General features: G+C 42.2%; 1 protein-coding gene and 1 long non-coding RNA gene across 4 annotated transcripts in view; both read right to left on the reverse strand.

Moving 5' to 3' along the window:
• LOC133615799 (uncharacterized) overlaps positions 1 to 4,685 on the reverse strand; it is a 37,102-nt gene extending 32,417 nt beyond the window's left edge. The window contains exons 1-2 of one of the 2 annotated variants that reach the window (XR_009816766.2): positions 4,501 to 4,684; positions 4,366 to 4,420 (exon numbers count right to left, since the gene is read on the reverse strand). This is a non-coding gene — a long non-coding RNA (uncharacterized lncRNA). Of the gene's footprint in view, positions 1 to 4,365; positions 4,421 to 4,500 lie in introns of both variants that reach the window. The other variant, XR_009816767.2, reaches the window with a different exon arrangement.
• Positions 4,686 to 9,804: 5,119 nt separating this feature from the next.
• The window catches only part of LOC133615801 (oxysterol-binding protein-related protein 2-like), a 58,514-nt gene continuing 51,487 nt past the window's right edge, over positions 9,805 to 16,831 (reverse strand). For both annotated transcript variants that reach the window (XM_061974609.1, XM_061974601.1), the window contains exons 13-14: positions 15,555 to 15,645; positions 9,805 to 11,341 (exon numbers count right to left, since the gene is read on the reverse strand). In XM_061974609.1, the coding sequence (XP_061830593.1) occupies positions 11,239 to 11,341; positions 15,555 to 15,645 (194 nt within the window). In that variant the 3' untranslated portion in view covers positions 9,805 to 11,238. The remainder of the gene's footprint in view (positions 11,342 to 15,554; positions 15,646 to 16,831) is intronic.

The following is a 16,831-nucleotide window of genomic DNA, read 5'->3' on the forward strand; positions in this document are numbered from 1 at the left end:
GGCCTGAAATGGACAATAAGTGTAAAAATATGAATAATAAACAAAAAAGATTGTGGAGATGAAAAAAGGCAGCCTAATAAAGACAACGTGTTCAATTCACTGTTGTAAGTGCAATGAGCTAAACTTCCTGTTCTCCCTATTGTAAAACCTTGTGTATGTTTCCGTGTGTTCCTCCTGTAAATGGGTGTAGTAGACCTGGTGCATCATGCCATGTAATGTGATGAATGACAAATTATGACCTTCTCGATACATTGCAATCAGGAAAAATTAAAGACAAATACATAAAACTCTTGTCCCATTTTGGTGTGGTCTATTCAGCACTCCCAATTTATTTTGAGGATTGTGCAAAAGCCAACTAACAAAGTGGTTTTTTATATTGTATACCGTATTTTTCGGACTATAAGATGCAGTTTTTTTCATAGTTTGGCCGGCCGGGGTTGCGACTTATACTCAGGAGCGACTTATGTGTGAAATTATTAACACATTACACATACTTGCCAACCTTGAGACCTCCGATTTCGGGAGGTGGGGAGCGTGGTTAAGAGAGGAGGAGTATATTGACAGCTAGAATTCACCAAGTCAAGTATTTCATATGTATATATATATATATATATATATATATATATATATATATATATATATATATATATATATATACATCCTGAAAATATGCAAACAAAACTGTGTTTAGATAATTGATACTTCAAACTTAAATAAATCTTAAGGAATATAACATAACTTGGCTTCTGAGAGCTTCAAAATGTAATGAATAAAATGCTAAAGTTGTTGATAAACAAGCAATTATTTTAATAATTAAATATGGTAATTTTAAATGAATTATTATGATAATTTAAAATTAATTATTTCAAATATATTTTAATGTATAATTATATGGCTGGACGTAATAAGGAGTCAGAAAAAATACAAATAAAAATACAATAAATGTTGATGTTTTTAGCAAAATATAGTAAAAAAAAAAATTTTTTTTTTTTTTTTATTAATAAGTATATTTATTTTTAAGTAAGATAAACACAATAATACAATGTATCTCTAGTCTGGATGATTTAGTTCTTGTCACCCTGTTGTCCTCCTGTCGTGAAAAAAGGCTGTCCTCACTCAGGTCCGCATGGAGCTGGAGGGGGCGTGGCTTCCAGCTCCGGCAGAAAATCGGGAGATTTTCGGGAGAATATTTGTCCCGGGAGGTTTTCGGGAGAGGCGCTGAATTTCGGGAGTCCCCCGGAAAATTCGGGAGGGTTGGCAAGTATGCATTACCGTAAAATATCAAATAATATTATTTTGCTCATTCACGTAGGAGACTAGACGTATAAGATTTCATGGGATTTAGCGATTAGGAGTGACAGATTGTTTGGTAAACGTATAGCATGTTCTATGTGTTATAGTTATTTGAATGACTCTTACCATAATATGTTACGTTAACATACCAGGCACATTCTCAGTTGGTTATTTTTGCCTCATATAACTTACACTTATTCAGCCTGTTAAAGTTAAAGTACCGTATTTTTCGGACTATAAGTCGCAGTTTTTTTTTCATAGTTTGGCCGGGCTCCAGTGCGACCTATATATGTTTTTTTCCTTCTTTATTATGCATTTTCGGCAGGTGCGACTTATACTCCAAAAAATATGGTACCAATGATTGTCACACACACACTAGGTGTGGTGAAATTTGTCCTCTGCATTTGACCCATCCCTTTGTTCCACCCCCTGGGAGGTGAGGGGAGCAGTGGGCAGCAGCGGTGCCGCGCCCGGGAATCATTTCTGGTGAATTAACCCCCAATTCCAACCCTTGATGCTGAGTGCCAAGCAGGGAGGTAATGGGTCCCATTTTTATAGTCTTTGATATGACTCGGCCGGGGTTTGAACTCACAACCTACCGATCTCAGGGCGGACACTCTAACCACTAGGCCACTGAGTATTCTTTATTTATTGTAAATTGCCTTTCAAATGTCTATTCTTGGTGTTGGGTTTTATCAAATACATTTCCCCAAAAAATGCCTGCCGATATTATCGGCCGATATATGCTTTAAAATGTAATGTCGGAAATTACAGTGTGGTTTTCGTCTTGGTCGTGGAACTGTGGACCAGCTCTATACTCTCGGCAGGGTCCTTGAGGGTGCATGGGAGTTTGCCCAACCAGTCTACATGTGTTTTGTGGACTTGGAGAAGGCATTCGACCGTGTCCCTCGGGAAGTCCTGTGGGGAGTGCTCAGAGAGTATGGGGTAACGGACTGTCTGATTGTGGCGGTCCGCTCCCTGTATGATCAGTGCCAGAGCTTGGTCCGCATTGCCGGCAGTAAGTCGGACACGTTTCCAGTGAGGGTTGGACTCCGCCAAGGCTGCCCTTTGTCACCGATTCTGTTCATAACTTTTATGGACAGAATTTCTAGGCGCAGTCAAGCAGTTGAGGGTATCTGGTTTGGTGGCTGCAGGATTAGGTCTCTGCTTTTTGCAGATGATGTGGTCCTGATGGCTTCATCTGGCCAGGATCTTCAGCTCTCACTGGATCGGTTCGCAGCCGAGTGTGAAGCGACTGGGATGAAAATCAGCACCTCCAAGTCCGAGTCCATGGTTCTCGCCAGGAAAAGGGTGGAGTGCCATCTCCGGGTTGGGGAGGAGATCTTGCCCCAAGTGGAGGAGTTCAAGTACCTCGGAGTCTTGTTCACGAGTGAGGAAAGAGTGGATCGTGAGATCGACAGGCGGATCGGTGCGGCGTCTTCAGTAATGCGGACGCTGTATCGATCCGTTGTGGTGAAGAAGAAGCTGAGCCGGAAGGCAAAGCTCTCAATTTACCGGTCGATCTACGTTCCCATCCTCACCTATGGTCATGAGCTTTGGGTTATGACCGAAAGGACAAGATCACGGGTACAAGCGGCCGAAATTAGTTTCCTCCGCCGGGTGGCGGGTCTCTCCCTTAGAGATAGGGTGAGAAGCTCTGTCATCCGGGGGGAGCTCAAAGTAAAGCCGCTGCTCCTCCACATCGAGAGGAGCCAGATGAGGTGGTTCGGGCATCTGGTCAGGATGCCACCCGAACGCCTCCCTAGGGAGGTGTTTAGGGCACGTCTGACCGGTAGGAGGCCGCGGGGAAGACCCAGGACACGTTGGGAAGACTATGTCTCCCGGCTGGCCTGGGAACGCCTCAGGGTCCCACAGGAAGAGCTGGACAGTGGCTGGGGAGAGGGAAGTCTGGGCTTCCCTGCTTAGGCTGCTGCCCCCGCGACCTGACCTCGGATAAGCGGAAGAAGATGGATATCGGAAATTATCGGTATCCGTTTCTTTATTATCGGTATCAGGTTTTTTTTTTTTTTAGGTTTTTTTCATTTAATCAACATAAAAAACACAAGATACACTTACAATTAGTGCACCAACCCAAAAAACCTCCCTCCCCCATTTACACTCATTTACACTCATTCACACAAAAGGGTTGTTTCTTTCTGTTATTAATATGTTGGTTCCTACATTATATATCAATATATATCAATACAGTCTGCAAGGGATACAGTCCGTAAGCACACATGATTGTGCGTGCTGCTGCTCCACTAATAGTACTAACCTTTAACAGTTAATTTTACTCATTTTCATTAATTACTAGTTTCTATGTAACTGTTTTTATATTGTTTTACTTTCTTTTTTATTCAAGAAAATGTTTTTGATTTATTTATCTTATTTTTTATTTTATTTTATTTTTAAAAAGGACCTTATCTTCACCATACCTGGTTGTCCAAATTAGGCATAATAATGTGTTAATTCCACGACTGTATATATCGGTATCGATTGATATCGGTATCGGTAATTAATAAGTTGGACAATATCGGAATATCGGCAAAAAGCCATTATCGGACATCCCTAGTTGTGAGCTCAAATCCCGGTCGAGTCATACCAAAGACTACAAAAATGGGACCCATTACCTCCCTGCTTGACATTGGAATTGGGAGTTAAATCATCAAAAGTGGTTCCACCGCTGCTGCTCACTGCTCCCCTCACCTCCCAGGGGGTGATCAAGGGTGATGGGTCAAATGCAGAGAATAATTTCGCCACACCTAGTGTGTGTGTGTCAATCATTGGTACTTTAACTTTACTGTGCAATCTACTAATAAAAGTTTCAATCAAAAACTAGCTGGTAACGCAATGGCGGGGTTGCTTTGAGATACAAGTGTTTTGAGTTAAGAGCTATTCATGGAACGCAGCTGGTGAGTTGAAGTATCGCTGTATATTCAAATGGACTTTCTATAATATAGTCCCTTGGGAAGATATGATCCTCCACATGAAATTAGTTGACAAATACCACAATATGTACGTCCATAAACATTCATGAAATGCGTTCAACATTGCAATTAGCAGTTAGCTTACCCGGTTGTGTGAACGTGGCCACTCAGTAAGGAAAGAACTGCCGGCGTAATAATTCCTAAGGAAGATCATAACAAGAAGCATTATCTACTACTTAAATCACCTTTCTAAAGTTAAAATACTACAATTATACTCAACATTTTACTCGAAGTGACGCACCGGCCGGCGTTGATTGACGTCTGTCAAGTTGCATCGCGCCACGGCCAAATGTATCCCTCCGCGTGACCACGGCACTATTTCGGCTTGTGGGTGGAACTATTTGATAGGCGGAAGAGCCGCATCACATATTTTAACTGGGTATAGTTTTCAACAGGGGCGTCACTAGCTTTTAAGGACAGGGGAGCTTAGCCCCCAGGAGATGCACAGGATGCGAGCGAATGTTACGCACGAGCACAAAACTTCACAAACGGCTAACAAAGACTTAGAAATGATTCATTGTTATTATTATTATTTTTAAAAAATGCACAGGACGAAATTAAATGCTCCCCGGGACGATGGCTTTAAACCATTTTTTTTCTTTTTCTTTTTATGTATTCATTAATTTTACATTTTATATTAAATGTCTTGGTTTTTCCTCCCTCTAAAAATCCTATGAAATGTTTAACAAGCCATCCTATAATAATACAACACCTATTAATGTAACAATACAATAAAACAAATATATTTAATGATGTTTTTTTCATTATTTTAACAATAGGCTTATGTATATTACTTTATATAGATTCTACAAGAAACACAAAACTTAAAAACTAAATTATTTACAATTGCACACACAAGGTTTTGTGCAGCTTCACTCATTGTAAAGGAAGATAATGTGCTTCGTACACCTGCAGGACCGCAAGCAAGGTCGCAGAGAAAATGCGGACTGGATTTTGAGGGATGTGGGCATTTTCTATATGAACAAGTGGAATGGATTGGATACCGACGCACTAAAGGGGCTCTCTACCTTACGCTATGAAGGGAGGGGGAACTGAGTGAATAATAACAGGTTATATGATTTATTTAAACTCATATTCGGGCCGCTTTATAATGAATATGTCGGCATGTATTTGTAAAAAAAAATATATATATATATACTGTATATAACACCAAATTATTTAGGGGGGCTTAAGAATATTTTAGGGGGTTTGAGCCCCCCTAAAATAGGCCTAACAACGCCAATGGATTTCAATCCTACGTGCACAATGCATTGGTAAAAATGATAGCCAATTATGTTGTATGAATTGTTCTAAGAATATAGAAAGTGTTTATGAGCGTTTGTGAAAGTTATTTGATTGAAACTTTTATTAGTAGATTGCACATTACAGTACATATTCCGTACAATTGACCACTAAATGGTAACACCCGAATAAGTTTTTCAACTTGTTTAAGTCGGGGTCCACGTTAATCAATTCATGGTATATTTATAAAGACTAAATGCGTTAAATGTTCATCCATCCATCCATTTTCTACCGCTTGTCCCTTGTCTTAAAAATCATAAATTAGTGTCACTACTTGCTGGAACGCCCATCCATCTTCTTCCCCTTATCCGAGGTCAAGTCGCGGGGGCAGCAGCCTAAGCAGGAATGCCCAGACTTCCCTCTCCCCAGCCACTTCGTCCGGCTCCTCCCGGGGGATCCCGAGGTGTTCCCAGGCCAGCCGGGAGACTTAGTCTTCCCAACGTGTCCTGGGTCTTCCCCGTGGCCTCCTACCGGTCGGACGTGCCCTAAACACCTCCCGAGGCAGGTGTTCGGGTGGCACCCTGACAAGATGCCCGAACCACCTCATCTGGCTACTCTCGATGTGGAGACGCAGCGGCTTTACTTTGAGCTCCTCACGAATGGCAGAGCTTCTCACGGCCACTCTAGCTCGGTTGGTCGAGTGGCCGTGCCAGCAACTTGAGGGTTCCAGGTTCGATCCCCGCTTCCGCCAGCCTAGTCACTGCCGTTGTGTCCTTGGGCAAGACACTTTATCCACCTGCTCCCAGTGCCACCCACACTGGTTTAAATGTAACCTTGATATATTTGGTTTAACTATGTAAAAGCGCTTTGAGTCACTAGAGAAAAGCGCTATCCATCCATCTTCTTCCGCTTATCCGAGGTCGGGTCGCGGGGGCAGCAGCCTAAGCAGGATAGCCCAGACTTCCCTCTCCCCAGCCACTTCGTCCAGCTCCTCACGGGGGATCCCAAAGCGTTCCCAGGCCAACCGGGAGACATACCGTAGTCTTCCCAACGTGTCCTGGGTCTTCCCCCGTGGCCTCCTACCAGTCGGACGTGTCCTAAAGGGGGGATGGGAGAGGTCACCCACATATGCGGTCCTCTACCAAGGTTTATCATATGGGTTATACTTGTATAGCGCTTTTCTAGTCATTCACATCGACATCCCATTGGGGTTGAGTTTTTCCTTGCCCTTATGTGGGCTCTGTACCGCGGATGTCGTTGTGGCTTGTGCAGCCCTTTGAGACACTTGTGATTTAGGGCTATATAAATAAACATTGATTGATAAACACCTCCCTAGGCAGGCGTTCGGGTGGCATCCTGACCAGATGCCCGAACCACCTCATCTGGCTCCTCTCGATGTGGAGGAGCAGCGGCTTTACTTTGAGCTCCTCCCGGATGACATAGCTTCTCACTGGTATAGCTCGGTTGGTAGAGCGGCCGTGCCAGCAACTTGAGGGTTCCAGGTTCGATCCCCGCTTCCGCCAGCCTAGTCACTGCCGTTGTGTCCATGGGCAAGACACTTTACCCACCTGCTCCCAGTGCCACCCACACTGGTTTAAATGTAACTTAGATATATTTGGTTTCACTATGTAAAAGCGCTTTCAGTCACTAGAGAAAAGCGCTATCCATCCATCTTCTTCCGCTTATACGAGGTCGGGTCGCGGGGGCAGCAGCCTAAGCAGGAAAGCCCAGACTTCCCTCTCCCCAGCCACTTCGTCCAGCTCCTCCCGGAGGATCCCGAGGCGTTCCCAGGCCAGCCGGGAGACATAGTCTTCCCAACGTGTCCTGGGTCCTCCCCGTGGCCTCCTACCAGTCAGACGTGTCCTAAAGGGGGGGATGGGAGAGGTCACCCACATATGCGGTCCTCTACCAAGGTTTCTCATAGTCATTCACATCGACATCCCATTGGGGTTGAGTTTTTCCTTGCCCTTATGTGGGCTCTGTACCGCGGATGTCGTTGTGGCTTGTGCAGCCCTTTGAGACACTTGTGATTTAGGGCTATATAAATAAACATTGATTGATTAACATCTCCCTAGGGAGGCGTTCGGGTGGCATCCTGACCAGATGCCCGAACCACCTCATCTGGCTCCTCTCTTTACTTTGAGCTTTGACAGAGCTTCTCACCGGTATAGCTCGGTTGGTAGAGCGGCCGTGCCAGCAACTTGAGGGTTCCAGGTTCGATCCCCGCTTCCGCCAGCCTAGTCACTGCCGTTGTGTCCTTGGGCAAGACACTTTACCCACCTGCTCCCAGTGCCACCCACACTGGTTTAAATGTAACTTAGATATTGGGTTTCACTATGTAAAGCAATTTGAGTCACTAGAGAAAAGCGCTATCCATCCATCCATCCATCTTCTTTCGCTTATCAGAGGTCGGGTCGCGGGGGCAGCAGCCTAAGCAGGAAAGCCCAGACTTCCCTCTCCCCAGCCACTTCGTCCAGCTCCTCCCGGAGGATCCCGAGGCGTTCCCAGGCCAGCCGGGAGACATAGTCTTCCCAACGTGTCCTGGGTCTTCCCCCGTGGCCTCCTACCAGTCGGACGTGTCCTAAAGGGGGGATGGGAGAGGTCACCCACATATGCGGTCCTCTACCAAGGTTTCTCATAGTCATTCACATCGACATCCCATTGGGGTTGAGTTTTTCCTTGCCCTTATGTGGGCTCTGTACCGCGGATGTCGTTGTGGCTTGTGCAGCCCTTTGAGACACTTGTGATTTAGGGCTATATAAATAAACATTGATTGATTGATAAACATCTCCCTAGGGAGGCGTTCGGGTGGCATCCTGACCAAATGCCCGAACCACCTCATCTGGCTCCTCTCTTTACTTTGAGCTTTGACAGAGCTTCTCACCGGTATAGCTCGGTTGGTAGAGCGGCCGTGCCAGCAACTTGAGGGTTCCAGGTTCGATCCCCGCTTCCGCCAGCCTAGTCACTGCCGTTGTGTCCTTGGGCAAGACACTTTACCCACCTGCTCCCAGTGCCACCCACACTGGTTTAAATGTAACTTAGATATTGGGTTTCACTATGTAAAGCACTTTGAGTCACTAGAGAAAAGCGCTATCCATCCATCCATCCATCTTCTTCCGCTTATACAAGGTCGGGTCGCGGGGGCAGCAGCCTAAGCAGAAAAGCCCAGACTTCCCTCTCACTTCGTCCGGCTCCTCCCGGGGGATCCCGAGGCGTTCCCAGGCCAACCGGGAGACATAGTCTTCCCAACGTGTCCTGGGTCTTCCCCCGTGGCTTCCTACCGGTCAGATGTGCCCTAAACACCTCCCTTGGCAGGCGTTCGGGTGGCACCCTGACAAGATGCCCGAACCATCTGGCTCCTCTCGATGTGGAGGAGCAGCGGCTTTACTTTGATGACAGAGCTTCTCACCCTATCTCTAAGGGAAAGCCCCGCCACCCGGCGGAGGAAACTCATTTCGTCCGCTTGTACCCGTGATCTTCACCTTTCAGTCATAACCCAAAGGATGGGAACGTAGATCGACCGGTAAATTGAGAGCTTTGCCTTCCGGCTCAGCTCCTTCTTCACCACAACGGATCGATACAGCGTCCGCATTACTGAAGACGCCGCACCGATCCGCCTGTCGATCTCACGATCCACTCTTCCCTCACTTGTGAACAAGACTCCGAGGTACTTGAACTCCTCCACTTGGGGCAGGGTCTCCTCCCCAACCCGGAGATGGCACTCCACCCTTTTCCGGGCGAGAACCATGGACTCGGGACTTGGAGGTGATGATTCTCATCCCAGTCGCTTCACACTCGGCTGCGAACCGCCACCCACCGATAACAGAGGACACACTGCACACGATTGGGGGGGAAAAAACAACTGTTAGCAACTGAAATTAAGGATTTATTAGTAGACATTCCCTTGTCCATGAATTTACCAAGCTGTCCACAAAATGCTTATACCATCGGCCCACCTAAAATTAAAACCTCTGGTACAATGTACTCACCCTCCCTCCCCCCCAAAAAAACAGGTTTAAATACTATAAAAATAAATCAATTGCACAAAATGTAATTTTGCATGTGATTACTTTGTGTAACACTCTGTACACAATAGAACATCAACAGCCACATAATAGAGAGAGAGAGAGAGAGAGAGAGAGAAAAGAAAATAGGACAAAACAATAAAACAATAAAAAAAAAGAATAATATAGGACCTAGAAGGACATTTTCTCAAGTAAAATTCAGAATGTGTATTGATGGAAGTGACAGTTGTACCATTTTTTTTTTTTTTTTTGTGCAAACTACACAAACGTCTAAACAATGCACTGGAGTAGTGTTTGTCTACCTGTGTATTTTAAGCTCACAAAAAACAAGGGGAGCAACGTTGGCAGTTGTAACAAGCATCGAGACAATTTGGTTAATAAGTGCTTTGAAAAACAACAAAGTGGCCAAAATAGCACATTTTTAACAGTGACGGGTCAGCTGCAACAAAAGGGATTAACTACTACTATACAGTCGGCACGAAAGCTGTCAACAATCATGATTTCTTTTTTTCTTTGCACTAACATTCACAAGGAATGGACTATAAACTCCGTGTGCTGCAGAATTGATACCCTTGATGTCCTATTCGTCTAAAGTAGACTATTTACACAGCATGTTAACGTTAGTCAATGTCAAGGGTTTACGTTGTGCGTAATATGGCTTGAAAGGGTCTGTCCATATGAATATAATCGTTCATTACTCGCTCATTTTGGATTATTGAGCACTTTATGACACTGTAACATCGTGAATAATTGGTCAAATGGACATGTTTATTTCCGCAGTGGAACCTCCAATGGCAAACCACCACCAAAATTTGGAGTTCAACCAAATTTTCTGGACTGATATTCAACTAGTCAATCAAAATGTGTGCCATCACCTAAATGTGTCACACCACCAGTGTGTTTATTTTTTTTTATTTTTTGTTTTTTTGTGACGCCACCACAATAGCTTTCATTTTGAAAGGGTGATAATAACCATGCAACCGAAGATTGTGAAACATATCAATTAGGCACAATTGTAATTAGGGAATCAGATGCTATGGTAAAGAGCATGTAGCTAATTAAATTGAGAAGCTTTCCAACAAATACCTTCAAAGAGTAGTTTTGATCCATTTTAGCTTTATTGTAGAATATTTATTCTTTTGACTTGTTAGACAGTTAAGAATGTTCAAATGATACTTGAAAAATGTCCTGAAATGATTGAATTCACTTCTTTGGAGGTTCCACTGGATTACATATTGGAGTTTGTGTGATTTTCTTCAATGTATAATAAATGACACCTCATGAGATGCTCTGTGACATACAGCGTGTTGCATTTTTGAGTGATTGTGTCGACCCATGAAGGAGCGCTCACACCTCAAAGATGCTCATGACTCGCTTCCATTACTTCAAGCAAGCTTCCCTAATGACGTTTTTCCCATCCAGATTGATTGGTCCGTGACGTGCAGAAATAAGTATGGAAGCGCTACAGAAAGATGTTTTTCGGGGAGAACAGTCACACATGTAAGGCGTAAAATCCTTAATGAAGGAAGATGAGAGGGAGTGGACGAGGGAGGGGACTTGTGGCCTCTTTGCAAGTTAAATGATGAAGGCTTTAGTTCTTGGCGAGTCCCTCCAAGGGTTGAATAGGTCCGATGTTTGTCAGCTTTAGAAAGGCGGAGCAGGAAAAAAAAAAGGCCAAGGCAAACGGACCATCAGTAGATATCAGGCAGGTTGTTGTAGTTTCTGTTGAAGTAACCACCAGAGTAGATCCAGTCCTGGGAGCCGGTGCACGGGTTGGTGCCAGTTTGGAACCACCTTCAAACAAAAATCACAGCAGGATAAGACAAGTAAGATATTTATGTGGTTCAAGACTTGCTCCATGTGTAAAGTGTAATGAGAGAACTTATGTTGTCATTTGGTGCTATGTAAATAAAATTGAATAGTTGAAACGTTATTGCTAACTGTTTGAAAACGGACACGTTTTGTGTACTTGAAGTCTGTCATCCTTGGGAGTTTTTTCCTTGCCTGCATCTCCAAAACTTTGCTTGTGGAAGGTTTAGTAGTTTCTTGTTGCTCTAAACCAGTGACGTGCGGTGAGGTTGATGGCTGGTGAGGCACTGACTTCATCACAGTCAAATTTACAAACATATGAACCCTAAAGAGTATCTTATTCACCATTTGATTGGCAGCAGTTAACAGGTTATGTTTAAAAGCTCATACCAGCATTCTTCCCTGCTTGGCACTCAGCATCAAGGGTTGGAATTGGGGGTTAAATCACCAAAAATGATTCCCAGGCGCGGCGCCGCTGCTGCCCACTGCTCCCCTCACCTCCCAGGGGGTGATCAAGGGGATGGGTCAAATGCAGAGGACAAATTTCATTACACCTAGTGTGTGTGTGACAATCATTGGTACTTTAACTTAACTTTAACTTTACACATACAAACTGTAGCACACAAAAAAGCACATTTAATTAAAAAAACGTTATTATGGTCTTACCTTTACTTAAAAATTAAGTCCATGCGCCGCAACTAAAGCCCTCACTTAAACTTTCCACGTGCAAGATTGAATCTATTTAAAAAAGTGTAACCGAGGGTTTATAAATGTCGCCTATACTGTATGAAACTACAAAATAACAAACACGGAGGCTCCAGTTTACACAAGGACCACTTTATTTACCTTCTTTCAAAAACCTCCGCAACGTGACATCTCGTCCGCTCTTAGCGCCTTCAAAATAAGAGCTCAAGGCATATACTGTATAACAGCGCATAACAGGAACTTAACATCACAAAGAGGAAAGCCCATGAAAATAGGTTACAAAAGTTATTTAATAAGAAGCCAAAAAGTGCAAAAACAATAATGTTCGTGTTGGAGGAGTTGTGAATTAGGTACACCTGCAGTCTGCAGGTGTATCTAATGTTGTGTCCTTGCAGTCAGTCACAACTCCTCCAACACCAACATTATTGTTTTTGCACTTTTTGGCTTCTTATGAAATAATTTTTTTAAATAGATTCAATCTTGCACGTGGAAAGTTTAAGTGTGGGTTTTAGTTGATATAACAATTCTACGGCGGGGGTGCAGGAGGCAAGCCTCAGCCAGTGAGTCTTTTGCAGCCGTTTTATGATCGCTCAGCACAAGAAATACTTTACACACATACAGTTGTTGACAAAATACACTGTACATTATATACCTCAGCTAACTAAACTATGGAAATGTATAATATAATTCATATAGCAATACAGTCTCACTGCACAGCAGGCCAGCAGTTAGCCGAGTCATTGCGCAATCCATGTTGCGGCACTGAGTGACGTGCCTCAACTGGCTGCTGTTCACCGCACCGTCTCTTCGCAGTATTTGAACGGCAAATGTGAAAATTCAGCGATTTTGAATAAAAATAATCTAAAACTGGTGACGTTAAATGGAAAATAACTTTATAGTATAATCACTGGATACAGATAACAATTTTATTTTTTTTTATTTTTTTTTTAACTTTTTTTTTATTTCCATGATGGCAGGTGAGGCCCCGCCTCACCTGCCTCTAGTGACTGCACGTCACTGCTCTAAACCTGCTCAACACATCAATTTTCAAGAGCACAATTGTATTTGGACATTTAACATCATTGTTTTAAAGTAGAAAGGAAATTGACCCTATCTGATCAATTAAAATATTGACTTTTTGGCAAAGTTTTATTTTAATTTTAATTGTATTAGTTTATTTGAACAGATCAACAATGCTATTAATGTGCCAATTTTAGGTACAAAGCTAGATTCCAAACACAGTATTTATTGTTAGTGCTGTTAAACAATGATTAATATGATTAATCACACTTTTGAATTTTGATTATAGCAAATAATAGCAGTGCCTAATTTAAATTAACTTAAAAAAAGACCCCAATATTTTGACACAAATGCAATTTCATCGTCAGAATGTCACACAGGAACTTTTAGAAAATGTTGTACTTGAATGCATGTCATTTATTTGCGCAAAACTTGTTCTGTCAGGGTGTATTTTGAAGCAACATTTGCCACAGAGCACACTGGTGAGGTTAAGGAGCATGTGCGCATTAAATTAATTATGTAAGATTATATTTACTTGATTAATGCGATCATTTTTTGTGATTAATCACGTGATAATACATTACCTTTGGCAACCATCCAAGTACAATTTTTAAATAATATGTTTTTGTTACAGTTTTGTTAAATTTAGGAGTGCTACTATCCAATATTGATCCAATATCAGCAAAAAAAAACAACTGGTTTATATCGGCTTGCATCTAAAATTTCAGATATAGTGTAAACACTCCGATACAAGCAGTCCTGCAACACGTTTACTTGTGTACAGCTGGACAGCCAGTTAATATCTACAGCTTTGATACATTTCTATATTACTTAAAAGAAAACGGGTTTTCTTTATTACACTTCTACTCAAACATTTAGTAAAGTGGCTGGACAGGACAGATTTAAAAATAAATAAATAAAATTAATTATATATATATATATATATATATATATATATATATATATTTTTTTTTTTTTTTTTTTATTGATTAAGAATCATTACAAATAAGAATCGCGTTTCATTCGAAATCGATTTTTATACACCTCTAATAGTTGCATATTGCTTACAGATACAAAGTCTCCAAAAATTAAGAATATTCGAAAGTATCCGGTAACAAACGTGTCTGCATCATTCAACTTACTGCATCATGACCTTAACGTTGGCCATTTAGTGTCAAACAGCATGAATTAATTACAGGCGGTCAATAATAAATAACTTAGTTTTTTTCATACCAACAAGGGACATAACGACATGGTACTCTGCTCTCTCGTAGTTGTAGCGTTTTTCTTTGTTTCTTGAATTGAACAAAGAGAGCACGGTCTACCAAGTCAAATTTCTTTTGTGTTAAACATACTTGGCCAATTAATCTGATTCTGATTAACATTTTGTGTCACAATTATTGTGATCAAAATGATCACTGTTGTTATTGTTACGGTATTGTTGAGTGTGCTCAAAAAGTTTGAAACACATGGAATATACTTTCCACGGTATAAGAAACATTAGATATTGCTCTGCAGCTTACCACAACTATGTGTGAATGTGGAGTGAATGGATGATGGGTTCTCATTTCTCACTTGTAAAGGTTTGATATTTTTTTCTTAACGATGAAGGCAAAACAGGGGTTTCGTTCTTTACTTCTGTTATACTTATTATTATACTTACTATATACTTGTTATACTTATATTATTGACGTAATGGTAAAGACAACGTGTCTTGTATTCATGTTACAGTAGCATTTAGGCACGCTAGCAATTAGCGGGCTAGCTGCACCAAAGACAAAATGAAGAGCATCACCTTTTTTCTCTCTCTCGAAGGGCGGTAATCAATCTCAGTTAACGATAATTACAGTTTTAAACAGTTAGGAATTTTACTGCAGTTTATCATTATACCAGTACGGTAATTGTTACATCTGAAAAAAAAACTGTTCTACCAATATTCTCTGTGTAATTTCAACTGATTAAGCCTTTCCTAACATTGTATATGACAATGTAATAAAAGAGTGTATGATTCAAGCTGATATTTTATCAAATCAACATCTGTATCTGCCAACAATCATGGCTCAAATATTGGTATCGTATCAAAATCAGAACACCCCTAATTTTATGTATCAACATTAATGGCAGCCTTTTACAGATGGGGTTAGATTTTTTTTCTTTTGTAGAAGTTATGGAAATACATAAAATAGTTGTGTAATTTGGGTGCTAGAAAAGAATCTTGTTTCTTATTCATACCCTAAAAAAATGGAAAACCGTACTTTGCGGAATTATTTACTAAACCTTTATCTAAATTCAGTTTTTGTTAAAAGCGAAATTAATAGAATTTGAGTTCCTACAATAAAAGAGAACAAGATAATCTGGAGCGGGCAGAGAACTCTCTGAGAGGAGCCTCGTTGAAACTCAGAGGCTTTGATCAATAACGTGTTATTGTACGCGTGTGTTTGTGTGCGTGTGTGTTTGTATGTGAGAGTCTAACCGTGTAGACCACTCATCGTTATGCTTGGCTCTCTCCTTTCTGGAAGTTCGCTGTTTATCCTCCAGTCTCTCCTTCTCCTGACTGGCTTCTTCTGTATAAACACAACACACAGTAGCAATGTTACTGACCATAGAATATTGCTTCCTAAGTAGTGGGATGGCTAGTCCTTACCCAGAAAGTCAGGAGTCCTGCTTAAAGGGGAACATTATCACCAGACCTATGTAAGCGTCAATATATACCTTGATGTTGCAGGAAAAAGGCCATATATTTTGTTAACCGATTTCCGAACTCTAAATGGGTGAATTTTGGCGAATTAAACGCCTTTCTAATATAGACGTCACATCGGGAAGCAATCCGCCATTTTCTCAAACACCGAGTCAAATCAGCTGTTATTTTCCGTTTTTTTCGACTGTTTTCCGTACCTTGGAGACATCATGCCTCGTCGGTGTGTTGTCGGAGGGTGTAACAACACGAACAGGGACGGATTCAAGTTGCACCAGTGGCCCAAAGATGCGAAAGTGGCAAGAAATTGGACGTTTGTTCCGCACACTTTACCGACGAAAGCTATGCTACGACAGAGATGGCAAGAATGTGTGGATATCCTGCGACACTCAAAGCAGATGCATTTCCAACGATAAAGTCAAAGAAATCTGCCGCCAGACCCCCATTGAATCTGCCGGAGTGTGTGAGCAATTCAGGGACACAGGTCCTCGGTAGCACGGCAAGCAATGGCGGCAGTTTGTTCCCGCAGACGAGCGAGCTAAACCCCCTATCGACCCTAGCTTCCCTGGCCTGCTGACATCAACTCCAAAACTGGACAGATCAGCTTTCAGGAAAAGAGCGCGGATGAGGGTATGTCTACAGAATATATTAATTGATGAAAATTATTGGGACGGCGAGTCCCTGGTTCAATCCCCACCTAGTACCAACCTCGTCATGTCCGTTGTGTCCTGAGCAAGACACTTCACCCTTGCTCCTGATGGGTGCTGGTTATGGCCTTGCATGGCAGCTCCCTCCATCAGTGTGTGAATGTGTGTGTGAATGGGTACCGGTAAATGTGGAAGTAGTGTCAAAGCGCTTTGAGTACCTTGAAGGTAGAAAAGCGCTATACAAGTATAACCCATTTATCATTTATTTATAAAATTGGGCTGTCTGCACTCTCAAAGTGCATGTTGTTGCCAAATGTATTTCATATGCTGTAAACCTAGTTCATAGTTGTTAGTTTCCTTTAATGCCAAACAAACACATACCAATCGTTGGTTAGAAGGCGATCGCCG

This window comes from Nerophis lumbriciformis, linkage group LG01 (assembly GCF_033978685.3).
Source record: "Nerophis lumbriciformis linkage group LG01, RoL_Nlum_v2.1, whole genome shotgun sequence".
NCBI classification, from domain to species: domain Eukaryota; kingdom Metazoa; phylum Chordata; class Actinopteri; order Syngnathiformes; family Syngnathidae; genus Nerophis; species Nerophis lumbriciformis.